The sequence below is a fragment of the Protopterus annectens genome, chromosome 2.part0, assembly GCF_019279795.1.
Source record: "Protopterus annectens isolate FY-2018-M chromosome 2.part0, PAN1.0, whole genome shotgun sequence".
Taxonomy (NCBI): domain Eukaryota; kingdom Metazoa; phylum Chordata; order Ceratodontiformes; family Protopteridae; genus Protopterus; species Protopterus annectens.
In genome coordinates this window covers 491,755,441-491,783,358 of record NC_056728.1, presented here as the reverse complement: position 1 = coordinate 491,783,358, position 27,918 = coordinate 491,755,441, and the positions used below count along the sequence as shown (strand labels likewise).

General features: G+C 41.3%; 1 protein-coding gene across 1 annotated transcript in view; it reads right to left on the bottom strand.

Moving 5' to 3' along the window:
• Window positions 1–27,918, bottom strand: part of NAA35 (N-alpha-acetyltransferase 35, NatC auxiliary subunit) — a gene marked incomplete in the record, with an annotated part of 1,521,359 nt that overhangs the window by 1,365,270 nt on the left and 128,171 nt on the right. Inside the window, 1 exon segment of the mRNA XM_044060897.1 lies at window positions 757–889. Coding sequence (XP_043916832.1) covers window positions 757–880 — 124 coding nt within the window.

Here is a 27,918-nt window from a genome sequence, read left to right as displayed (position 1 = left end):
TGCAGTTTGAGAAATGCTCTCATCTCCAATACACCGATATGCAAACTGGCCACTGATTATGACCATACACCTTGGACAGTGTGAACAGTGCTGCCTTGACAATAGTCTCTCATCTTGAGGCAAAACCATCCATAGTACTAGTCTCTACAAATGTCAGGACTTTGAAGTGTAAGGAAACGTGTCATTCTATAAATTACTGTGATACAATGCCATTTACTTTTGGGATTCATACAATTTCCAATATTTTCAGATCTCAGTATACTGAAAAATGCTCTGTTAGCACAACGTGTTAAGACATGGAAATGTAGGAGCAAACACTGTGCAAACAGTAATAAAGTAGGTCAGACCAACCTGTTACTGCAGGATATCGCATCTCATGCAAACTGAAGCAATGGGGAGTCAAGTCTTTACATTGAATCTGTGGCAGGAATTACATTTTGCATTTACTTCTATGGAAGATCGTTCATGCAAGCACACAGAATAAAAAAGCAAGGGGAAAAAAAGATCAGCTTCTATTCATATAACAGCTTACAGCCTGCAAATGCTGAAAAATGATATCCCTGTAAAAGAAGACTGACCAAATAAATGAAAAGGAAAAAGTATAAAGTAAATGGTGTCAGTTTTCCACTCTGCTTCTCATCTCTCACATGCAAGATTGTGCAGCAGCGCTTCAATTTTGTTTTTAAAAGTAAAAAAAAAAAAAATAAAAAGTAAAATAGGTTTTATTTTTAAAGCACTAAATAAAGAAATACAAACCATTACAAGCATCTTTGAATTCACGTGTAATATCCACCCAGTTAGCATTATTTTTCTCCATCTTCTCAGGGATGTTGAGGTCCCATCCAGAGTCATCTTCTTCTATTGATGCTTTCATAACCATGGTACACTGCTAAAACCAGAACAAAAATAAGGTAAATATCAGCAATTAGTTATGTCAGAGGATCCATACGTACACTCAAATTAAAAATTCCACCCTGATCACATTATGCTAGGCAGTCCACGCACTTTACTTGATAGAAACATTTTCACTCCAACTTTATATCACTTTTTTTTTTTAAATGCGACTCTGATTCTCTGCATGTTCCAGTCTAAATGGCTGGTGCTACTCACCCACTTTTCTCCTTACTCATTCAGTGGTTAAGAGCTGGAGGAGCAGTTGGATGACAGAGGTAACAAGTATCCTGCATTCAGGATGACAATTCTACTTTGCTAGGCTTTTCAAGTTCCACCTGGGCAGACACATTCTAGGACTGTAAAGCACTCATACATGCATTTCAGATAAGTCCAATTCTGTGTGCTGAACCTAAAATAATCAGACCGACCTGCTATCTCTAACAAGCTCTTACTCTCCAACAAGGTACCTCAGAGGTCACTGAATATATAGTGGGAGTTCTTCGCCCTCCACCCAGGAAAGGTGAGGAGGTCTATGGCTGCGCAAACACTGACAGACAGGTCTCTGGCACCTAGGCTGCTATTCAGAACAGACTACTGCTCTGCTTCTGTGCCAAACACCTTGCCACTTTAACAAGCTAGATGAAATGCTTGCAGGATTAAACCATGCATTCATGCAAGTATGACCCGTGTCTCAACTTAAAGCAAGCAGTTACCTAACGTTACACCAGCGTACTGAACGAATCAAATGAAATGCATATTTTCTTTTTTAGGCTGTATTTCCTTTATGCTGCTGGCAGAGCATATTGCTTGTACTACTGTATTTGGAGTGTTAGGTCACTTTCCTCCAATACCTGTAGAGTGGATAAGCAAACTTGAACTGCATACAACTTCATCCACTAACAAGTCTTACTGCATAGCTTATAGTCCTGTTGCTACCAAAGATGGCCCTTCTTATACTACATACAGAGGGTGAGTGGATCTCGAATCATAAACACATTGTTATGCGTTACTGATGTGGATGCCAAGACATTCACCTTGAGAGCAAATCTTTTGAGGTGAATCCTGGCATCACTGTCAAGAACACAATAACGGGTTATGATCTGTGACACCCAATCATTTCTCTCTGTACTGCATGGAGTCTTACTTACTCCATGTACTATCAGTTGCAAAAGAAAAAAGAATGTAATGTGTTTTACTGGCTTTTGAAAGCCATTAAAGCACTTGGAAAATGCTTTCAAGTAGACAGCAAGTACAGAAAAAGTCAGGGGCAGTTTTAAACACAGCCCTTATTTAAGTAGATTACTTATAGATCAACATCTACATTTCAGTGGACATAGAAGGAAAGATACTTGGGGACAAAAGAAAAAAGAAGTTATGTCTTACCATCTAACATTCCATCTGTGTTGTCGATCTTCATACATCCTTGACAGTGGGTTCGGTTCCGAACCTTGGAACAGTCTCAGCAGTTATTCCAGCTCACTCCTTCCAAAAACTCTCGAGCTCAGCTCTACCCATGATGCTCCTCACCTTGGGCGGCGCAGTGGTGCAGCGGTTAATGCTGTCGCCTCACAGCAAGAGGTTCTCTGGTTCAATTCTCGGCCGGGGTGCCTTCTGTGTGGAGTTTGCATGTTCTCCCTGCGTTCGCTTGGGTTTCCTCCGGGTACTCTGGTTTCCTCCCACATTCTAAAGACATGCGTCTGGAGCATTTCTCCCCGGGCCTCCGCTGAAAACAGGATCTGTGGAACCTAGTCGGACTTTCCCGGTCAACAAATGTTAAATAAAATTAAAAAAAAAAATAACCTCAGATCGAGTTTGCATGAAACAGTGACAGACAGAGCAAGAGAGAGAGATAAAGACTTAATGTGAATCTGGTAATGAGGACCCATGTCACAGAGGGATCCGATCCACCATAAAACCTGAGGATAGGGGAAGGAGGGCGGGTATGTCAAGGATATGTGAAGATCGACAACACAGACAGAATGTTATGGTAAGATATAACTTCTTTTCTGATGTTGTCAATTTTCACAGCCTGAGATTAGGACAGAATCCCCAGCTACCTGAATTTTGGGAGGTCTCATGGAAGACTATTCCTGAGGACCATCGAGCCGAAGGATGTCCATCCCCTAGAGACCAGATCCAATTTGTAATAATCCAACCTGACTTTTCCACTAAGCTGCTAGGCGTAACCATAGACAATCAGCTAAATTTTGACTATCACATTGACTTAACTATCAAGTCAGTCAATAAAAAGATGGGTGCCCTTTACAGACTTAAGCCCTTCCTTACTGCTACTTCCCGAGTGGCTCTCGCCCAAACTCACCTCATTTCTACATTATTGTATGCCTCTCCTTCCTTTATCAATATATCTAAAGCTAATCTTCAAAAACTGAATACCGCCTACCACAGTATAGCCAGATTTGCCACTGGCTCTCTATTCCAAACTCATCACTGTCTTAATTTAAAGAAACTAAACTGGCTTGAACTTCCAAACCTAATACTACTACAGCAACTAATCATCACTTTTAAAATTCTACATTACCCTCCAACACACCCATACTAAATAAACTCATCACTCCTTATAAAAATCTCACTACACTTAGATCAGCCAACAAGCTACTAGTTACTACTTTGAAATCTCATAATAAATCAGGTGATTCCTTATTTGCAAACACTGTCGGTTCTTACTGGAATAAACTCCCCACAGAAGTGACCTCCCTAGGCTCATGTCATCTTTTCAAAAAACAGATGAAAACTCACCTAATAACTCACTGGCTATGCCCCTGCTCCAATCCTGACTGACCTCAGCAAATTTATTACTCTCTCCAGTCTGCTCCTGTGTACTTTTGCTCTTCTGTTCTAACTTAAACTGACTTCCACAGTCCCTTTTTTATACCTTCACTCTTCTGTTCATAGTTCTGTTTGACTCCCCCTCTGACCACTCTGTTTTTCTGTCTCTTGCTTCTTTTAGCTGACCTCCTATAATCCTGCTACCTTTTACATTTCTCACTATCTTTGTTTTCCCCCTCTCCTTTTCCTACTGGCTGCTCCTTAGCCTCACTAAGTCCATAATTCCTGTACCTAACAGAAACTGTACTTTATTTTTCCTTTCTCTTTACGTCATTTCTGCCTTTTCCCTATCTCTAACCTTTTAATATCTGTTACACTACTAAGCTGCATGTTTAACACTATATATTAACCGCTTTTATGCTTTCAGCCAATACCTATTTGTTGTCATGACTAGCTACTAGTGATATTTTTTAACTTTAAATTGTTTTTTGATACTGAAGCTTTTCTCCTCAGCCCCCGACTGAATTTTGATTGTCATCTAGTCAGATTTGTACATGAAAAATGTATTTGCATTTGTATTTTGCCGTATTATACTATATTAGTTTTATTTGTATAGTTAGTATTATTAGTGACTTCATAAACTGTAGTGTATTAGTCTGATAGTGGAGCTTTTCTCCTCGGGCCTCTGCTGAAAATGGACATGTATCCAGCCAGACTAGCCCGGTTAACAAATGTAAAATAAATAAATAATAAAATAAAAATAATAAATAAATAAAGGTATGTGGAGAAGCCCATGTAGTCATTTCGCAAATATCATCTAAGGAAACCTTCGAATGAAACAATGCAGATGTGGCTACTGCACTGGTGGAATGCACCTTCACAGGCCTTTGTAGCGGTAAATTCTTATTGTCATAAATGAAGGTAATACAGTCCTTTAGCCACTTAGCTAGAGTAACTCTGGAAAATTGTTTACTTCTTGCCACTGAAGAAAAAGAAACAATTGATCTGATTTTCTGAATTCTTTTGTCCTGTGCAGGTAAAAATGATGCTGTCTATGTACATTCAATAAATGAAAGTAGTATTCACCTTTGTTAGAAACATTGGGAAGGAAGACTGGGAGTTGAATAGATTGGTTTCAGATACTATCTTAGGCAGAAAGAACTGGTTAGTTCTCACTGAAACCCTGTTTTTATGAAAAATTAGATAAAGAGGTTTTACAGGATAAAGCTTGAAATTCTGATATTCTTCTAGTGGAGATCATGGCTACCAGAAATAAGGTTTTCCATGTAAAGAACTTTAGATTACATTTGTCCAAAGGTTCAAAGGGGGAATAAACTAGGGAGTGGAGAACTAAATTCAAGTCTCAAGGTGTAGATAGTTCCTTATATGGAGGTCTGACCATCATGGATCCTTTCAGAAAGGCTTTGCCGAGCTTATGGGACATTAGGGATGTGCCATTCAGATCCGAATGAAAATTGGAGATTGCAGCTAAATACACCTGAAAGGTCAAAGCTGAGGCTCCTGCTTCAAAAGGCGATGTCAAGAACTCTAGTACTTTATTGGAGTCAAATATGGATCAGTTCAAGAAAGGGAAAACAGATCTGTTGAGGCCAGAATGGGGCAATGAGGATAATCCTGTTCTTCGACCCGATGGCTTTAGGAAGTGGGATATAAGGGAATCAGAGAAAATGCATAGAGTAGACAGAGGGGGGCAATCGTGCAGAACAGCATCTCTCTGTGACTCCCCCGGAGAGGGGATCAGGGCGAAGTAGCTGCAACATTTGTTGTTCAGAGGGGATGCAAACAGGTCGCAGCAAGGCTGGCCCCATTGGTGAAATATCTTTTCTGCCACAGACAGACAGAGACCAATCAAGAGGCATTAGAATACATCTGCTCAATCTGTCCACAAACACATTGGAGCTCCCCGGAATGTGCGTTGCAATGAGAAAGCTGTCTGATGAAATTGCCCATTGCCAAACTCTGAGAACCTCTCGACAAAGGGGATAGAACCTGGTTCCCCCTTGTTTGTTGATGCTCCAGACTACTGTCATGTTGTCTGTTTGGACTGCAATCGTTCCTAAGGGAAATCCGCATTTTGGAAGGTGTGAGTTAGAACAACAGCAGAGTCTGTTCCGAGGTTCATTGTCAAGGACTACGTGAAGACTGACAATATCAGATCACCCATTCCCTTATATCAGACTGTAACAGCCCATAGGGGATGTGTAACATTTGTTACACACCCTTGAAAGTGCTATTATGGTCAGGTCTAGCACTATAAATATACGTAATAGGTTAATCTTTTTTCCAGTTCAGGAGTGTAATCATGGCGCTCCAATCACTACATGAAAATTATGCACATAACGTAATTAGGCAAGTTTTTAAAAATGGATCCGAGAGTAACATCACAATACAATTCTGTTTAGTTCTTCAGATTTATAAGCAAGGACAATAAATAAAATTTAACATTGATGGTTTGTGCAAATGTAATCATGAAGTACTTCCATATACAACAGTCAATTCAGCTCATCCTGTATGTACATGTTCTGTTAGGCAATCACACTTGTTTACTATTATGTTCTCACTCAAGCCAGATATTAACCGGTGTCCTTAATCTGAAATGACAATGTTCAAATACATTCTTTAATAAATACGAGTGTCAAGGGTGATGCAGGGCATGTTACAGAATGTCACCCACAGCCATTAGAGGTTTGTCTAAGTAAGGCTTATGCAGACAAATCTGAACAGTTTAAGCCAGACATCTAGCTGCACTTAATTATAAACTCAGAGGCTATAATAAATGAATTACTTTGCACAGTATTATTCTAATCTGTATTTAGGATTGAAACACAAAAAGAAGTTATGTACTCAACATAATGTTCCATCTGTGTTATCCATTTCCATTCTTCCTCAACTGATGGGTTCGGATCAGATCCCTTGTATCTGACTTGGCAGTTGCTAAAATTCATGGCAGCCAAGAAGTCTTGAGCTTCTTCCTTACCCCACAATGCACCAACCCCAACTACCTCAGATCTTGTTTGCAGACTTTAGTAAAAAGGCATACTCATATTCAGAAATGGAGAAGGCTATATCTGAAGCTTAATATAAATGACAGAAATGTCCTGTGAGCATTCATTCTTCCAGAAGTTTTCAAGGACAGGGGTTGGTGGTAGGGGAGTTGAGGAAGAATAAAAATGGACAACACAGATGGAAAGTCATGGTGAGAACATAACTTCTTTATCCAATGTTGTCAATTTTCTTTCTATCCTCAATTATTGGGACATAGTCCCCAGCTACCTAAAATTCAGGGTGTACTCGAGGAAGGATATTCCTGAGCACCACTGAGCCACATGATCCTCTACCTCTGGAGACCAGATTCAATTTGTAATACATAACAAAGGTATGGGAAGTAGCCCTGGATGCTGCTGCACATATATCATCCATGGACATTCTGGAGTGAAACACTGAGGAAGTAGCCACGGATCTAGCTGAATGGGCTCGTAACAGTTTTGGTAGAGTAATGTCCAATTTGTTATAAACAATTGAAAGACATTTGATTAACCACCAAGACAGTGATTTTTGGCAACTAGTTTTTCTAATTTTACCTCTGCGAATGAAGCAAACAATTGCTCAGATTTTCTGATGCCTTTTGTTCAATGTAGGTAGAAACGTGACTGTTTGTGGACATCCAATAAATGTAATATATATTCATCCTGGTTAGCAAATTTAGGAAAGTATACTTGCAAATCAGTGGTTTGATTGATATTAGATTCTGACACCACCTTAGGAAGAAAGGAAGCATTAGTCCATAGTGCAACTCTATCCTTGTGAAAAATCAAGCATTATGATTTAGAGGGCAAGACTGAATTTCAAATTAGTCTGGCAGAGGTAACAGCTACCAAAAAGACAGTCTTCCAGGAAAGATATTTAAGGTCACATGTAGCTGCTGGTTCAAAGGGAGATTTACTAAGAGCCTGCAGTGCTAGATTCAGGTCCCATGGAGAAGCAGGACATCTAAAAGGATGTCTTAGAAGAAGAGTGCCTTTCAAGAAGACTTTGCTTAATTTATGAGAGAGGACAGGGGAACCATCAAAACCAATGTGCAAATTTGATACGGCTGCTAACTGAACTTTAATGGCTGACGAACTAGCTCCTTCTTTAAAAAGATGGGACAAAAATTCAAGAATGCTATGTACGGGGGATGAAAATGGTTCACTATTATTTAGATGAGCCCAGTGAACAAACCTTTTCCATTTACTGTAAAAAAGCTTTCTGGTAGAAGGCTTATGGGAAGATAAAAGTATCTGATGAACAGGTGAAGATAGCACAGGTTGTCTAGCTATTAATGGAACTGGAGAAGCCAGGCAGTCAGCCTGAAGTTGGTTACGTTTGGATGAATCATGCCTGCCTGGTAGGCAGGAGGTCTGCAGTTGGATCCTGAATCCAAGATTGGTGAAGCAAGTGATACCAAAGTAAGGGGAACAACATTTGTTGAGGCCAGTAAGGTGCAAGGAGGATGACTTTGCCATTCAACATGGCAGCTTTCTGAAGGAATTTCGGAATTAGCGGTATGGGTGGAAGAGCATACAGCAGACGGGGGCAGGGGGGCAATCATGAAGTAGAGCATCCCTCGGTGATTCCCCCTGCGGAGGGATTACGGCAAAGTAGCTGCTGCAATTGTTGTTTAGAGAGGAGGCAAAAAGATCACAGAAAGGCTGGCCCCACTGACGTAACATTATTTCTATGACGTTCTTGTTGAGGGACTATTCATGAGGTGGCTGCTATCACACTGGATTTCCATGTAATGTGTTGCTATGATGAAGCGGTTGGATGAGATCGCCCAATGTCACACTCAGAGCTTCTAGACACAAGGGGTAGGATCTGGTCTCTCCTTGCTTGTTGATGTACCAAACGTCCCAAAAGGGTGAGGATTCTGGAAGGTCTGCAACACTAAAAGCACTGCTCTTATCTTTTGGACACTAATGTGCAAGTTACTCTTTGGGGAAACTAAGTGCCTTAGACTATTTTCCTCAGAAAATGCCCCCCCCCCCCCAAGCTGGGAAGCATCCAAGGTCACCATGGCCTTGAGGTGCAGAGACAGCTTTGAAAGCCTCATAGTCAACTGAAACACCTCGGACCCAACAGGGAAGCTTTGGCTTGGACAGCTCTCTGGATCTGATGGGACTGGGACACTCTGAGTAAACTTAGGATCCAAGTATACAGCAATTCTTGGATCTGAGCCAAATGGATCTGGGCAGCTAGGATCCAAAGACTCGGACCACTGAAGGAGTCAGAGGAGGAACTTGTAGCAGGGGTTTAATAGTGGAACGGATCTCCTGACCTAGATGGGAGGAGCTAAGGGAACACCCATCTGACCCTGCACTGAGAGGATTTTCCCCACCACTCTTTCCACATCTTCTTCTGTAAAGCTTCTGGAAAAATGAGCAGACAAGACTGAAGGAAACCAAAGTCTTTCCAGAAAGGGGGAGGGACCCTAGACAGGACCAGATCCATTGAGGGTGCATATTTAGTCCTTGGTAGTACAATAAATTTAGGTGGACTTGGAACAGCCGGGTCCAAAGAAGATAGTCTCAGATCAGATAAAGTCGGCTCCAACAACTTTTATTTCATGGGATCCAAGAGCATCGTACGAATCAGACAACTTTAGTGTTTTCAGATCCAAAGTTGAAGTCGGATCTCGCAAACTTTTTTTGTGAAGACTCCAAGGCTGAAATGAGAAGGAAGCATTCGGAGAATTTGTTTGAGTCTCAGATTTTAACTTGAGAGACTTGTGTCCTGATATTGCTTCTCCAAAGGAAGAGGGTAAGAGTCCTTTTAAGATTAATTTACTATGGTGTTCAACCACAGCCCTGGGATTGAATGCATGACATATTGAACAGACCTCCTGTAAATGAAGAAGCCCTAAAAACAGTACACACACAAGGTGTGTGCATCCGATAATGGAATCTTATGTCAGCATTCTGAACACTTTTTAAAGCCTGCAGGCCCTTTCACCACTATATTCAAAAAATATTAAAGATTTAACTTAAACTTTTAACTAACCTTTTTTTTTTTTATATATATATAGATACAGAGAGGAAGAAAGAGAAGCTACCAACAATAGAAAGAAAATACAGTTGTGTACACTTGCCATAAATGTAGATGCTTGAGTGTATTCATTGTTGCAGTCATCACCTGTGGGTTACCCCTGCTGTGGTAGCCCTCGGCTGGCCCGAAAACCAGAGTCAATGTTTTTCTCCATTGACTGCGGTCGTTTGTGACTGATGTCAGGTTGTCAGTGCTATAAAGCAAGGAAGCAGATACCATTACATCAGTTTTTCTTGCCCTAACCAGTCAGAAGCCCAAGGAAATATGGTAATGTGGTCCTGGTGGCTAAAAGCCACCATAAGAAGCTTATGCCTCCCTAAGGAAAGAGGGTATAGGGGGGAAGGAAGAAGGGAAACCAGGACTGCAACAGTGAATACACTCTAACATCTACATTTATGGTAAGTGTACACAATTGTACTACGTTCTTCGTGTTTTACTGCTGCAGTCATCACCTGTGGGAGGATTCCCAAAGCTGAGGAAAGGGCTGGAAGGATTAGTCAGAGACCTAGGCATGAGTAAGCATGCCCTGCAGAACTTCAGAGGCAAACCCTGCCCTAGCCTTAGAGAAAAGAGGTAGGTGGTAATGCTTTGTAAAGGTAGGGACAGAGGTCCAGGTGGCATCTTCCAAGATGTCCCTGGTGGGAACTCCTCTCAGGAATGCTGTGGAAGTGGAGGTTGCCCTAGTGAGAAAGTATGAATAGACATAGATGGTGGTTTCCCATGTAATCTGTAACAGAAATGGATACAGTGTGAAATCCATTTGGAAATGGTTTGCTTGGAAATGGGCTTCCCCTCTGCCCCTGAGGCAAAGTTAGTCTGTTTTCCTGAAGGGTTTAGTATGGTCCAGGTAGTATCTGAGCTGTATGTGCACGTCTAGTGAGTGCAGAACTTTCCCATTGTTTTGAGGGTCAGGAAAGATGGTGGGTAGATACATGGCCTGGTTGAGAGTCACATTAGATACCACCTTGGGCATAAAGGAGGGGTAAGTCCTCAGGGAGACCCTGTCTGAATGGAAAATGATGAAGGGCTCAATGGTCATCAGTGCCTGAAGTTCTGAAACCCTTCTGGCTGAGGTGATAGCTGGTAACAAAGCAGTCTTCCAGGAGAGGTATTTCAGTTCTGCTAAAGCAGCAGGTTCAAAGGGTGGGGTAAGGTTAGTTTTTCCAAAACATAATTCAGGTCCCAGGCTGGCGTGGGTGGCCTTCTGGGAGGACTGTTATTACAAGCCCCGCTGAGGAACTGTTTAATCAAAGGATGTGAGAACAGGGGCTGGTCTGCATCAAAATGAGGTGAAATGGCTGAGGCGTGGATTTTAATAGACAAGAAGGACAGGCCACTATTGAGTAACTCTGCTAGATAGTCCAGGATAAGAGGGATGGAAGGTTGTGAGGAACTGCCCCCTCTGGAATGGTTCCAGGAGCAGAATCTTTTCCATTTCCCTGCATAAGATTTTCTGGTGCTGAGCCTTCTGGCCTCTCTGATAATGTCTAGGACATGTTTGCTTAACAGGGGCCCCTTGTTTGCTTTTAGAGTATTAGACATACTGACAGTTTGAGAGTCTGCAAGTCTGGGTGCAGCATCCCCCCCAACCCGAGTCAAGAGGTCTGAGATCAGAGGAAGCTGCCTGGGAGGCTGTAATGCTAGGGTGCACAGTAAGGGATACTAATGCTGATTGGGCCAATCTCAAACAATGAGGATGGCCCTTGGTCTCTCCTCCATTATCTTGATCAGTACCTTGGGAATAAGAGGCAGATGAGGGAATGCGTACATAAAGAGGGAGTTCTAGGGGAAGGTCAAGGTATTCACCTTCCACGCTAGGTGGTGATACTCCCTGGTACAGAATTTTTTTATTATAACTGGTGGTTGTGGTGCGAAGCAAAGAGATCCACCTCCAGGAGTTCCCCACTCCTGAGTGATTTGCAAAAATATTTTTCTGTGGAGCTGCCATTCGTGGGGGTCCAATAAGTTTCTGCTTAAGTGGTCTTCCAGGGTGTTGTTGATCCCTGGTAGGTATTGGGCTATTAGGTGTAATTCATGGAGGAGTCTGTCAGCCAGAGGTTCATGGCTAGACTGCACAGAGGGTAAGATTGGGTCCCTCCCTGTTTGCTGATGTACCACATTACTGTTGTGTTGTCTGTTTTGATAAGGAGAACCCCTGGCCTGAGATGGGGTTTGAAGAATGTCAGAGCTTTCTGTACTGCCATCATTTCCTTCTGGTTGATGTGTAAAGGAAGGTGCTGGGCATCCCAAAGGCCTTGGGTGCACCTTCCTGCTAGGTGAGCACCCTAAGCAATGTCTGAGGCATCGGTGGTGATGGTCTGCCCGGTAGGGCGGAGAATGAAGGGAAGACCCTTGTTCTTGGCACAGGCTCCTGACAAACAGAGGGACTCGGCCCTTATACAGGGGATCAGAGGGAGAGAGGTCTCTAGAGGCTGAGAGTGCTGACACCAAAGGTTCTTTAGATACCAGTGAAGTTTTCTCATGTGAAGCCTGGCCAGAGGAATTAGGATGCGAGATGCCATGTACCCAAAGGGTTGCAGGAACTTCCTCGCCGTGAGGTGACTTCTGGAAGCCAGCTGGGTAAAGTACAGAGGCAGGAAGCTCTGCTTTTCTGGAGATAGGAATGCCATTTGGGATGCTGTGTCCAGCAGTACTCCCAAGAAAATTATCCTCCTGGAGGGTATTTGCTTTGATTTCTTCTCATTGATGGTGAACTCTAAGGAAGTTAGGAGGGTTTTGACAAACAGAAAGTCCTGGAGCAGCTTTTCTTTGCACTCTGCCTGAATGAGGCTGTCGTCCAGATAAGGGTAAATCTGAATATTTCTCAGTCTGCAAAATCATATGGCTGGGGCTAAGCATTTGGTGAATACACGGGGAGCAGTAGATAAGCCAAAGGGTAATGCAGAGATCTGAAAGTGTTGTGAGCCTGCTCTGAAGAGCAGGAATTTCCTTATGGGGATGTGGAGGTAGGCATCTTTTAGGTCTAGGGTCACTAACCAGGCATTTTTTGTCAGCATAGGCAGCAGCTGCTGCAAAGTTAGCACTTTGAATTTGGGGACCACCAGGGAGGTGTTGAGAATGGATACATCTACGATGGGGCACCAAGTGCCCTCTTTTCTGGGAACAAGGAATAGTCTGGAATAAAAGCCTTTGCCTGTTTGATCTGCAGGAACAGGTTCTACTGCCCCCTGGGATATGAGAGTTTGGACTTGTTTCAATGCCTCTGCCCACTGATTTGGAGGAAAGTCTGGGTACCCTCTTAGAATTGGGAGTTAATTGAAAGAGAACTTTTTGTATCCCTGAAAAATTATCTTTAAGACCCATTGGTCCTTTGTTATAAAAATCCAATTTTCTGTGCAGAGGGAGAGTCTTCCTCCTAGAATTTGGTGAGTGAAAGGAGGGCAGAGGGGGAGAGAGAATCATTGAGAGTTTTTGCCAGAGAAGGATGGCTTAGAACTCCCTGCCTTTGGGGCAGAAGTGGTCCACTGTTTAGTTCTCTGCTGTCCCTGCGATAGGGGCCCGGGGGGTCTGTCCCTGTGGAGCTTACCTTGCCCCTGTCTGCTAGGTGCAAGAAAGAACCAGTGCTTAGAGGAAAAATTCCTGCTGAACCTAGGAGGTCGAACTTGAAAGAAGTCTTTTACTGTTGCACTAGATTTTGCTTTGTCTTCCTTCTTTTTAAGCACCTCTTCTGCGTTTACTCCAAACATGCTTTCCTTTTCCAAGGGTGCATCAATTAATTTAGACTTGATATGATCAGGGAGATATTGTTCCTTCAACCATGCATGTCTCCTAATGACAGATCCTGACACTGTTGCCCTGCTTGAGGCTTCTAGGGCATCATATCCACAGTGCAAAAAGTGTCTGGCTACTTGACAAGTAGACTGCAGTAAATCTGCTAACTCTTTTGAACTGGCATAGTCAGAAAAGGTAGAAATCTTTTGCTTTAACAGTTCCAACAGTGTTGTTGATATTTTAACACATGGAACTGATACTAGAGTGCTCGGATAGCTAAGGTTGCAGAGGTGTATACTTTTTCCCCCATCTGTCCAGAGATCTGGAATCCTTGTCAGAAGGAATAGGATTCTTTGCAGAGCTAGCCTTGGCTACTTTAGGTCTCTGTATAATGACCTCTGGGTCTGCAGCAGGATTTCTGTACATGTATTTGTCAGAATCCGGTACTCTGTAATACCTGTCAGGTTTACTGGGCGCAGGTGGGAGGGCATCAGGGGTTAAGCTGGATTCATGGAAAACATCATCCACCACTTCTAAGACAGAGGGGATGGCCAGGAGTCTGTGGTGGGGCAGGTCTAGAAACTCTCTTAGTCATTTCTTAGACTGAGGGAAGTCCTGAGATTCCCAGTGGAAATGTTCCCTGAGGGTGTGAAGGGTTTTCCCAAAGGAAAGGTCTTCTGGTGGAGAGGCAGAAGGAGTGGATTCCACTGCATCTGAATCCTTATAAGCAGTAAGAGGTTGCTGTTCCTCTTCAAAATCTGAATAATCAGATTCCTCAGAATCCTGCTCTGTCATTTCAGGAGAAGGTAGACTCCCTTTTCCTTTTAGAAGTTGTGGCCTGACTACCCCTAATAAGGGAGATAAGATCCTCCTCCATCTTAAGCATTTGGGCTTGGGGTGGTGGAGCAGGAGTAACATGGTGACTAGAGGTAGATTTTCTAGGCGTGTCCTGGCTTCTAGGACTAAGAGTATCAATCGGCATGAGAGAAACGGTAGTCGGATGAGAAGACATAGTTTTTTGTCTAGAATCGGTAGTGCAAAAGGCCTCCTTGGAAGCCAGTGCCTGCGTCGCGGCTCCAGACCCAACAGAGGCAGAGGCAACCAAATGCTCGGAAGATGAAGAAGATTTCTGCGGCATACTGGACTCTGAAAGGGTCTCTGTAGAGGCCTGCATAGATATCACATCGGGCATCCGGGGCTGTGAAAGTGCCTCACTGAATTCCAGAGAACTGATTACCTGTTTAGTGGTAGCATCATCAGAAGACTTAGCCTTGTGTGGCATTGTCTCTACCTTTATCTCTACGTTTTTTCAGAACATCTACGGATTGTTGGCTGAAAGATGCCATTTCGGAATGTGAAGACGGAAGACGAAAATACTTGTCTACAATACGAGCTCTATGACAAATGGTTCTTGCATTAAATAGGGCACAGAACCGGCAACGGGGGATGTCGTGGTCTGGGCCTAAAGAAGTGATGCAGTATGAATGGTAGTCTTGGTGTGGGATCTGTGTTCCACAGGCGAGACAATTATTAAGTTTTCTGGACATCAGTTAGTGCAAGAAAAAAGGATCCTCAATGGGGTACTTGGCTTTAGATGTATTCAGCTGTAATTCGAGCTCTGGTAGCGACCAACCAGCACACTTGCGAACTGCTTCTGCTACGGGCTACGGGCTCCAAGGCAAGAAAGACTGATGTAATGGCGTCAGCTGCCTTGCTTTATAGCACTGACGAACTGATGTCAGTCACCAGCAACCGCAGCCGATGCAGAAAAACATCAACTCTGGTATTTGGGCCAGCCGAGGGCTACCACAGCAGGGATAACCCATAGGTGATGACTGCAACAGTGAAACACAAAGAACATCTACAATTACTGTAGGTTAGCAGGAAAAAAATGTCAATAATAGTATTCAAGAAATATTTAAAAAACAGTTTGTTTTTCTTTTGGCTTTTCCCAGTTAGGGGTCGCCACAGCAGAACTCCAGTCCGCTAATGATTGGCAGTAGAATTTTACGGTGCCGAGGTGCCAGCCCGATGCCAAACCTTCAACGAAGGCACGCTCATTCACGCATGTCTTTTGAATGCCACTCGACCGTGGGAAGGACATGTGGACTCCACACAGAAGGCGCTCCAGCTCGAAAATCGAACAGGAGAACCCCTTGCTGTGAGGCAACAACGCTACCGCTGTACCACCGTGGCTTAAATGTTTAAAAAACAGTAATAGAAATAAAACGACAGGTAAGGGAAAAACTAAATGCTAAAGATTTAAATTTTTTTTTTTTAAAGAAATAGAAATTTAGATTTTTTTAAGAAAGAAAATAGAAATTTACATTTATCATAAAACAAACGTTCAAGAGTGTACGACTACCAAGTCTTTGCTGAAAGCGGCAAACAAGATCTGATGTAATTGGGGTTGGTGCAAAGTGGGTAAGGAAGCAGCTCAAGAGTTCTTGGTTGCCATGAGTTGAGGATTGAATGAAAATTGACATCAGATACATGGTTTTGTAGTGGTCATCCCTGAAAAAGGCGAGGGACATCGCACTCATGTCATTCATTAATCCAATTTGTTTAAAATCATACCTACAAAATTCTCACAAAACTAGCAGCATAGCTGGTGCCATTTCTGGTGGCATCAGTACACCTGGCCCAATATGCATACTTAAGAATAATAACAAGAAAATACTTGCAGTTGTAAGGAAAACTTAGGGAAGATTTGTCATTGCTAGCTTGAAACACTGATGCAGACAAGTGATCAGGGGAAGATTAGCAGTTTTGACTGAGACACTGGTCAAGTCTGAATATCCAGAGTAGCTCATGGCTTTGCTAAATAACTGCTTAATGTAGCAAGAGCACAAGGATTCAGCGTGGCATTTTCAGACAGTTCAAGTGATGCCAGGCAGGGGTGCCTACTCTCTCTCTACTTTTTTTAGCCTTCTATCTAGAGCCACTGGTTCAGACCCTGAGGAATTCAAATGAGGCGGGGTGCCGAGACACTAGATGAATACCAAAAGATAGACTGTTTTGTAATTTATTAATCTAGCGCAAACAAACATACTAAATAGGAAGCAGAGGCCTTTATATGCTACATAAAGGGACTTGCGAAGAATCTCAACATATAAAGTAAATGAGAATAAAACTAGTATTCTTACAATCAACTATATCCCAAAGCAGCAGGCAAGACAGCATTTTCAAATTAATTGGAAGAACAGTGATAGAAATCTATATGAGGGTTCAAACAGGTAAATGCCTAAAGAAAGTATTAAAATTTCAACCTTCAGTCAAGTACTGTGGAAAATAGCAGGCAAGACAGTCTCTTTAAATTAATGGAGATACAGTGCATATAAAATGTAAGGGGAGAGGGGAGTTCACTTAGATAAATGCATGAAGAAAGTATTAATTTCAACCTTCAGTATGGTAGTGGACAAATGTAGTGGCTACATACCTCTCAACATTTTAGCACAAAAAATCAGTACAAAGCCAAAAATAATGGGGGGGGACAAATTTTAAAAATTGCTCTTATAAAATTAGAAAGTTTCTAGATTAAAAGTTATTGTGTTGCCATGCATTTTCTGAAGGATTTGCCTGAAACGCAAATGCATGTCATTGAATGAAATCATTCCGCATTAATTTGTCACAAAAATCCAGAAAAACACACATTTTATGAGGAACAGACCAAAAACATGAGGCAAACATCTGGACATTCCGTGAAAATCTGGAGAGTTGAGTAGTATGAGTAGCTTACTGGATAAATGGACACACAGGAATGGTAGCAGGTCAAAATGATTTTACTCTTGATGGTGCCACACAGGCAACTCAGGCTACAGCTTATCCCAGTCCAACAGTAGAGTTAAGACTTCAATACAAACTCGTATGTGAATTTATTGATTTATAAGAACTAGCTGCCTCACAATTTAAAGGACAGCTACCAATTCCATACTTGGAAATGTATTATTTAACAGCCCATCTGACAGTAAGTCTAAACTGGATGGCACTGGGCTACTTGGCAGCATGAAAGCAAATAGAACTATCTGAACCCTGGTGAGTTCTGAAAATCTGAATAATACGAACAAAGCTGCGCAATGGCAGTTTGATCCTGTTTTGCCATTAGACCCAAGCTGACAGGACCTGGGACAGCCAGTCTGACAAAACTTTCCCAGGCTAGCAAGGCCCACCTTTTCTACCCACAGTACTATGCTGCAAAGGATTCTTTCTCCACATTTCTCAAATTTGTGCAAGGCAAAGCCTAAACATTTTGGGTAGATCTTTATAGAAAAACACCCACATTACAGAGGTATCAACAGAAGACTCTTATCTTAGAGATCACATCCAGCTTTTAGTGACTTGTAAAAGTGTTCAGTGATGCTCACTCAGACACTGTACAAATCTCATCCAAGGATACGTTTTTAAAGAATGACTGCAAAGTGGTTATTGCTCTAACAAAGATGGCCCTAATCTCTATGGTCAGAGCTTTGTTGTTTTTGTCATAGCAAAACTTTATACAGTTTGAAAGATATTTACATAAAAATAATGCTGACACTGTCTTCATATTTAAAAAAGACATTGTAAACAGAGAATCGTTTTAAACTGCTTTCTTTCTGTCAAGATAAAATTCAAGTTATCCATCAACATCCATTACAGTGCAACAGATTCTTCCATCTGTAAAAATATTTTGGGAAGAATACAGGCAGATTAATGGTTTCATACAAATGTGTCTCCCTTGTAGCCTCTGGCATAAAAGGAAGATTTGTTTTCTTGAACATCCTGTGCTATTTCTGCAGAACACTAGGTAAGTAGATGTTGAGGCAAAAATTGTAATGAACAAATTCTCCTAGACGAAGCATTAACAACTATTTATTTATTTTATTTTAAATTTTGTTTACCGGGATGGTCCGACTGGATGAGGTCCATTTACAGTGGAGGCCCAGGGAGAAAAGCTCCACTTACATTAAAACAACACATTTACAGCAATATACATATTATACAAAAAGTGTAGGAAATATAGGAAGTAGTATTTTTTATACTAGTAGCATCTAGAAAGAAGTGAAAAGAAAGAAAAAACAGTACAGACAATATGTATATTTTGTTTGGAGTGAGAAACAGACAGATTTTAACAGGTACATGTTTTTCCATGGATAACATTTGGAGGAACCATACTTACTGGGGCATGTACAAAGAGAGGAAGGAGAAAGTTGTAGAGATACCAGATTTTTGGACTATGTAATACATGGACAGAGCCAAGAACTTGTAAGGTGGGCCTTAAGGGAGTTTTTGAATTGAGTGGTATTAGATGCAGAAGTTACAGATGGAGGGAGATTATTCCAAGTTTTAGCTATAATGTGTGAAAAGAGATTTGCCGGCTGTGTTATTAGCCGAGGTAATAGTGAGGAGTGATTTGTTGGCAGAGCGGAGTGGATGATTTGGAGTGTAGTTGGCCAGTAACTGCCTTAGAGCGGGAATTTTGTCAGGTTGTTTTAGGTTGTTGTATGATATAACAAGTTGGTGATATAGTAGTAACTGTGGCAGTTCAAGCCATTGAAGTTGCCTAAGAGGTATGCAGTGATGGGTTCTAAATGGGGAGTTTTTGGCAAACTTGGCAATTTTGTTATAACAGGACTCAAGTTTGTCTAGGTCAGATTTCCTAACAAGTGAGAATTGGGGCTGCATACATTAGTGAAGAAAGAAGGTGGGTTTGAGCTAGGGTGACTCTAGCCTGATTAGATAGAAAGGTCTTTTTCCTGTATAAGGAACCAATTTTTTGTGCACCTTTTTATAGTTTGAGAGATTATGGATGTCAAAGTGGAGGTTGTTGTCTATTTCGATGCCAAGGAGCTTGGTGTGGAGAGAGGGAGAAATGACAGTACCATTATTGGAGGAGATAGAGAAGGAGAGTGGAGTGGTTTTTTGATTGGTTTGGGTGAATAGTAGTAGTTTAGTTTTGTTAGGACTTAGGATGAGTTGAATATAAGCAATAGGGTTTTCCAAAGTATGAATTTTAGGTCTGCAGGGGTGGCTGGTTTTAATGGGGACAGATGTACTGGATCCTTGAGTAGTTGATGTAGGAGAAAGGTGCCTTTAAGAAAGGTTAAACAGAGTTTCGAAGATGCTAATAAGGATTTGGCTCCCTGGTAAGAATTAAAATTGCTGACAAATGATCCAAGACTGAAAAGTAAAATGCCAGCATCAAAATATGTGACTCCAAAACATGAAAAGGTCTGGATCCTTTCCAGGTATGAAAGGTCCCTTGGCATCACAGTACATGGTGAAACTAATAGATTAGACCTAAGTAGCATTCATTTGGGTAATATTTGCCAGATGGGTTTGCCAGAAATCTACTACTAGGTTTCACATGTAGATGCTTTTCTGTGAGAAGAGGCCAAAGTAAGGGAAACCAAACTTGCCGGGGCCAAAAAAGAACTACTGGAATGACTCAGTCATACCAAACTTTACTACTTTGGCCTTACACATCTTTGCCTTCTCCAGAAACCTAGGAAGAAGGAGAAATGGGGGGGGGGGTCATTTCTGGAAATGTGCATCTGCATCCTGCAAAAGGGAGAAATAAAGGAAAGTTGCTCCACTTAGTGTTTGTTAGGGATGCAAAGAGGATGCAGGAAGCCACCCCCCCCCCCCACAGGAAAATTCAACATTTCAGCATTAACATAGTCTGGAAGGTTTTGAGTAGCAACCAAGCAAAACTTCTTGTAACAGTTCCAGTGGCAGCAGTCCTAGAAGTGGCATCAGCAGTAATGTAACTCATTTTAAACAGGTAGCCACTTGAGACACAGAAGCAATTACACAAAGAAGTATTTTCCTCCAAAGAGGAAACAGATGCCATGATATCAATAGTGTTCTCAAAACAAGTAAATACAAATGTTAACATATGTTTTACAGAAGAGTACACTTTTTCTCCAACTCTATCAAAAGCCTTCCAATTCTTGTCAGAAGCAGGATCGGTATTAACCAAATGTTTAGAAGCAGCTGGATATACTAGCGCAAGAACTGCTGGTTCTGATCTAAGATTACTGTAAAAAAATTTGTAAGACTTAAAGAACCTTACTAGGGTTACCACCTGTCCCACTTTGCGAGGGACAGTCCCTCTTTGGGCAGTTGTGTCCTGACAAAAAATTTTAAAAATGGCAAATGTCCTGAGATTTTAGGACAAAATTATTTCCTATATTTGATGTAATAGTTGCATAAAACATTAATAAATCAAATAAAAATAAATAAATAAAATAGTTGTTCTGTATCTAAAATACTTAACTGTTATAAGAAACAGAATAAGCAATTAAAATGCTACAAGAATAAGATTTTTTATTTAGGCAAAAAAGTTAAGTTCTATCCTTTGTACTGACCGTGGGTATGTGTCGGCCTGTAAAATCTGATGTTTGTACCGAAAATGTCCCACTTTGGCCATTTGAAAAGGTGGCAACCCTAAACCTTACACTATCTTACTGCTTTTTTGGGGGGAGTAGTCTGGTTGTCAGGCAAATTACAGGCAGTAACAAAAAACATACTCCAATGCTGAAAGGACAGGAGGAATTGAGTTATTGCAAATGGATTTTCCTTAACCTAAATCATAATACTTCTTTAGGGACCGTGCAAAGTCATGTTTTCAAGGAAACAAATGAATGACTCTGGAAATAGCTTCAGAAGAATTCTTCAAATGAACTGACAGAAGATATGTTTTCCTCAGAATGTGAATCAGAAAGCTGAGGAGACAAAATAAAATATGTTGCTTCATCATCATTTTGTGGTTCAAATTCATGAACCTCTTCAGAAAATGAATAAACATTTTTGTTCTTAGCAGAAACAGAACAGGAAAGTTCAAGAGCATGAACAAAACCCTGATTAAATCACTCAGGAAGAGATACATGTCACAGCTTTTATTTCTTTTTGATAGGAATTTCTGAAGAAGCAAAGCAAAGCAAACCTTTATTGTCATTCAGACTGTACAACCAAAAAGTGAACAGCTGAATAAAATTACATTCCTTCTAGCTCATTAATGCACAGCACAAGCCATTTCGACAAAAACACAGCAAGAAAATCACCTAAACAGTTACACACATATCTATAACACATATAAAACACAGCACGTAAAACACATACAGATGCACACATATAATACAGAGTCCCAGCAACTGAAGCTTCATCTCCACACCAGTAAGTCCAGTCAGTACCAACAGTCCAATAAAACAGACATTCAAAGTCTGGATCAGCACACATCCAAGCTGACATCAGTCACCATCATCCAACCTCTTCCAGGACAACGAGCACGGTCTTCATGATCACAGTTTCCATCCACTCAACCAACCTCATATTTGCCCGCAGCGATCCAATTCCACTTCCACAAACCGTTCGATCCACCACAACACCATCCTGTGCCTGGTCTCTGCCATCCACTCCACCCGGCTCTCTCCACACACACACACGCTCAAACAGCTACTTCCAGGTCCACCATTTCACCACTCCAAGCCACCTGCGCAAATCCACAGTCCACTGTCCAATCAATCCACCAACACCAAGGACACCTCCTCTCTACACTCGACCATCAGCGACCAGAAACAAGAATTCCTTAGGGATAGACACAGCATGTATTCTCTATCCCTTCTCCAATGACTGGAGTGGCTCCCCCTTGCCTGCCAAGGGTACTCCAACAACTGAGAAGATCTAATCATGGTGAGGTATGAGAAATGCCCACAGCAATGTAACTAGTCTGCAGCTAAGGCACTTTAGCATACTGCTATGGTGGCAATGGCTGTTTACAAATTTTTTTGTGTCTGGAAGAAAGTACTGGGGAATCAGTATGATGTTCCATAGTTAATCTGAAAAAGATGCCCGATTCCTTGGGAAGCCTGGTAGCAGTAGTCAATAAAACAGGTAAGTAGTAAAAAATAAACCTTTTCCACCAAAAAGCAAAGTACAAAACACTTAAACACTTACTCCAGTCCCCAAAACTAAAATAAAACAAGTTTTATTTCAGAAAAAGTAGTACTAGATTAGTTTAAACAATTTTTTCACAAAAGTAAAAAAAAGTAATGCTCCTGTATAAAAGTAAAAAGTAAATTAAAAGTTAATACAAATATTTCATAGCTTACATTATTCCACAAAAAAATCAATTTCTGCAATAAAGGTAAATGCAGAAGTTGTTTTACCTCCGAAAGGAACTTATCTGCTCACCAATGGAAAGTGATAAGCTACCATCAAATGTGGGCAGAGCAGGAGTGCTCTTTCACAGGAAGAAAGTTCTAAATGACTTGACACTAAAAAAAGTGGGAGGAAAGTTCTCTGAAGCTTTGGAAGTTCGCTGGCTGGCTGTTCGGTCCTTGGCAGGATATAACCCATACAACTAAATCTACTGCAGCAATGATCTTAATGAAGAATAATCTAATGTTCAGGAATCTTTGTATCATTTGACAGACAAAGTAATAATGCAGTGATCACGTTTTCTCTAGTAGTCCCATTCACTAACTGAGCCTTGCACCACATCCCCAGCCATCCTACAGACTCACTTGTTTAAGGTGGCAGCCGTTCAGTCCATTTGATCTTCTCGGGCAAGAGTCATCATCCACACATTAAGGATCAAGGTTTTCACCTTCCACCTGAATGCCCTTCACATGCCTACAGCATTCAATGAGTTTGGCATGCAATGGACCTTTGTAAAGCAAGTCCACATCTCCAAGTGTGGCACACACATTTGGTCCTGCTTCCTTGACACGGCACACCCCATGCAATCCCTGTTCTCCAATGAAGATTCCGCCAAGGAGAGTGTGTGTCTGGGGACTTCTAAAATGGCTTAAATTCAGCCCCCCCAGTGTGAAAAACTGAGAAACAGCCAGTGATACTGTCAACTTGAGTAAAACTCTATTACTGGGTAGCAAGTACAGTTCCTGGATGCCAGCAAAGAAGAAACAAAGACAGCCTGAAAGAACATCAAGTAGAAAAGGTGAAGAGAAAACACCGACGGAGAAGAATCCTGCAGTTGTTCAGCAAAAGTCAGTTCAAACTCCAGTTTTGATGCAAGACAAGAGGAAAAAATAAGTCAAATGTTCTCAGAGCGGATTAAAATAAATGAAACACTGAAAAAGTACAGCAACCCAAACAACAAAAGGCTAGAACTGGAAGAAGCTTTAAATAGATGCTCAGATGAGCTGTTAAAACTGCAAAAATCAGAGGTCGAAATGAAGAAAAGGCTGATTATGAGACCATTCCAAAAGAGATATTTCAAAAACTAGTAGAATTAGAGGATAGCGCACACACAGAAAAATCTGAGATTTTCTGTTGTACCAGAGAAACTAGAAGGAATAAGACTGCATTAATTTTATGAAGGCACAAATAAGCAATTGGAATGGAATTCCACAGCAGGAACTGTTCATTAATTGGGTTCCAAATCTGGCCATGAGAAAGCAGCCAAGACCTTTATTAGTAAAGATGCAAACCTACCAGCAGAAAAAGTTGATCCTCACAAAACTGTGGCAAAAGGGCAAAATATTAAAAGTTGAAATAGAGTGTTTGTGGAAAATGATTGTTCACTGTTCACCCAGCAGAAGAGAAACAATTTTATTCTGGTAACCAGGGAATGCTGACATGCAGGTGTGAAATTCCCAGCTGCTTTATCCAGCTGTCTTCACAGTATTTTTTTTTCCTGGAAGATCAAAGTTATTTTTTTTTTATACAGAGCAGGCTAAGGAGGAAATGCAAATGTTTGACCTAGAAAAAGTGATCAAGCATGAACAGGGCTCTGCCTCTCACTTTTCTGATAATAAAACACACAGACCGTTTCTGCCAGTGAAGCTTTTTCCACTATTGCAAAGGAAAATGCTTGAGAACTGAGAAAAGCACAGGAGTTGACCAGAAGAAATTGTGAGCATCTTGGAATTGACAGGAATCTGGACTTTTAGATTGAGATGAACAGGAAGAAGGCCAGCAACACAAAAATAAGTGAATATGTGCAAAACTACAAAGCATCAATCACATGTATAAGAATAAACAGAAAGCCAGGACTTTTGTTGGCTTTGTTAAACTTGTGGGGAACTCAAAATCATTTGTCTCACCCTCATGTCATTAATATTAGGAAGGACTCTGAGGGGGAGGGGAAGAAGGAGAAAGGCAACTGTAAGTAAACAATTTCTATTCCTAACAGTACTTCTATGAAACTTTTCACAATGCTGTGTCTTTCGGCTTTTCCCGGTTAGGGGTCGCCACAGATGAACTCCGGTCTGCTAATGATTGGCAGTAGATTTTTACATGCAGAGTTGCCGGCCCTGGCACACAACCTTCAACGAAGGTACGCCCATTCACGCATGTCTCCACACAGAAGATGCTCTAGCTGAGAATCGAACAGGACAATGTCTTACTGTGAGGTGACAACGCTACCACAGCACCACCACCGCAGGTCGAAACTTTTCACAATATAAACTGCATATTTTACAGTAAAATTTGTAGTTGTTCTTATATGTGATAAAGTTATTAAATTAAATAGGTGCCTTTTTTCTCTCCTTTTTCCTCTTCTCTTTCTTTTCTGGTATTAAGAAATGTAGGCATTATAGTGCAAAAAGAAAAGAAAATCTAAACAAAAGCATATTTAAAATTAATAGGCTGTAATCTTTGGTTGTTACAGTGGGGGATGGGGTGTAAAAGTACACAGATCATAATATATGTAGAGCTGATGAGTTTTCTCTTAGTTTTGCATAGCTGAATGTCTGGATTAAGACCCTTGGCTTAATCTAATTACGAATTTTAAATGGAAACAAAGTAAATATAACACTAAATATAATGAAGCATTTTCCTTCAGCAATAAATGTTCCAACATGTCTTTCAGGATGCAGCAGAGGATTCCATTTTTCTTTTTAATACATTTCCATGGAGACAAGTTTATAATAGGACAACAAGAGACAGAACACTGGTTTCAAGGCTAAACGTTAATATATTCTAAAAGCATGCAAGTTATTTTCACATCCGATAAAAAAACAGACACCTTTTAAATTAGAAGCACAGGGAATAACGTGCATCTTGACATGGATAATCTCAATTTTAGGTTAAGTCCTGTGTTAAAGAATATGTATTTGGCAGAAATGTTCCTGTTACAAGAATTAAACGCTGTTTTCAGCGTTGTGGTAGAAAGTTATGGGTTTGGTTTCGGTAAGTGTGTGACTGTGCGGATGTTAGGTTAGGGAGCGCGTTGGGTGAGTTAGGGTTAGGGCACAGGTTAGGTAAGTGTGTGATTGTGACAGACGTTAGGTTACGGGCGGATTAAGTAAGTTAGGGTTAGGGCGCGGGTGAGGTGAGTGTGCGATAGTGACGGACCTTAGGGTTAGGGCTGGGTTAAGGTAAGTGGATAGATAGTGGTGTGTGTGCAGTTTAGTGTAGGGTTAGGTGCAGTTTTTAAGTGTATGTATGTGGATTGTTGATTTTGTATGTGTTTGTGTTGTGTGTGTGTTTCTCGGAACAGCAAATTTTTTCCCTGGGAAAAAATTCGCTGTTTCGAGTTTTCGACATCTTTAGGTTTCGGGTCTTTCAGTTTGACGTTACGGCATTCGATATTGTGCCGTTTCGATGAACTGATATAGACCCGCATTATTCTCCCCCTAAGGGATCTGCTGCCAAAGATAGCCCAATGTATGGCTAGTATACCAAAACCTACAGCTCTTATAGGCACAGTACATCACACATTTAATTATTTATTTAGGTTTGATGACCGGGGAAGTCCACTGAGCCAAGAAGAGCCCGTTTTCAGTGGAGGCCCGGGGAGAAAAGCTCCACAATAATTGCAAGTTAAATTTCACATGTTACAAAAGGACATAGTTCATACAGCTAATTAAACATTTACAGATAAGCTCCATGATATTTGCAATTGGCTTGCCACAATGTTACAAAAATGAAAAGACATAATTCAATACAGAAATTTCAACATTTACATAAAGTGAAAATTTTTGTTATAACCTCAATTGTAGGTTTAACATTTCAAAATATATAGCTACGAACCATTAGTAGGTTAGGAAAATATTATGCATGGAGAGGGTAATAGTACATTTGAGAATGGAGAGTACAGTAAAATAGATATTAGAGAGAAAATTAGTTTTTAGTAGGGGACGGATTGTTTTGGGTGGGATGAAGTAATAGTAGAGGTAGTTGGATGAGTTAGTGCAAGGTGGAATGAGGGGGGAGGGGTTTAAGTTGGAGTGTGGCAAGGGCATTCCCATTTGGAAGAAAGATGAGACAGCAGCTGAGATTTGAAATTTGTATGGTTAGGTAGGTTGCGTAGGTGTGTGGGGAAGAGAGTTCCACTGTTTAGTTAAGGAGTGGGACAGCAGTAGATGGCCAGGAGGTCGTGCAGGTTTGTGGACCTGAAGAAGATTTTGTTTTTTGGATCTGAGCAAGCGGTTGGGAATCTAAGATTTTAAGGAAGTAGCAAGAGCTGGGCAGTTGGAAGGTTTAAAGATGAACTTGTGGACAATGGTGAGTTGTAAGTGAGGTAGTTGGGTAGTTCAAGCCAGTTGAAGGTGAGGAGTGTGTGGCAGTGGTGGGATGTGTTTTTTGAATTGGAGATCTTGTGGTAGCAGGATTCAAGTTTGGACCGAAGGCCAAGATTGAGATTTGTGAAAAGAGGGGCACCATACATAAGGGAGGGGAGTAGGAAGGTGGATGCAAGAGTTTGACGGGTAGAGGGGCTTAGGAAGCGGTTGTGCCTGTAGAGGAGACCTAACTTTTGGTGGATTTTCTTAATTATGGAGTGGATGTGGGTGTCAAATTTTAGTTCTTCATCAATAATGATGCCAAGAAGCTTGGTGTTGGGAACAATTTCAAGAAGGGTGTTGTTTTGGCTCTGTATTATTTATTTAGGTTTGATGATGGATTTGTCAATGGAGTTTTTGGTAGGGGAAAAAACATTAGTTTGGTTTTATTTGCATTTAGTGCCAGATGGTTAGACTGTATCCAGGTTTCTGTTTTGGAGAAGGCTAGTTGGGTTTTTGCTAGGAGCTCAGAGGGGAAGAAGGCTGAGAAGAGGATTGCCGAGTCATTTGAATATTGGATGATAGATGAGCCTAGGATGGATTGGTGAAAGTTGTTAATGAGCAGGTTGAAGAAAAGAGGGGCAAGAACAGAACCTTGTCGGACACCTGTGGGTGTGGGAAGGAAGGGAGAGGTTGACGTTTTCCACTGGACAGCTTGTTGGTGTTTGGACAAGTAGATGGAAAACCAGGCGATGGTGGTGGGAGAGAGGTGAAGAGTGGAGAGTTGGGATGTAAGTAGGGTGTGTGAGATGGTGTCAAAAGCCTTTGACAGATCTAGAAATAATGTGGATACAAACTTGCCCGAGTCACGTTCGAGGTTTATGGTTTCAAGAAAGGAAGGAAGGGCAGTCATGGTGCTGTGGACAGAGCGGGAGACTTGTTGGGTAGGGGAGCA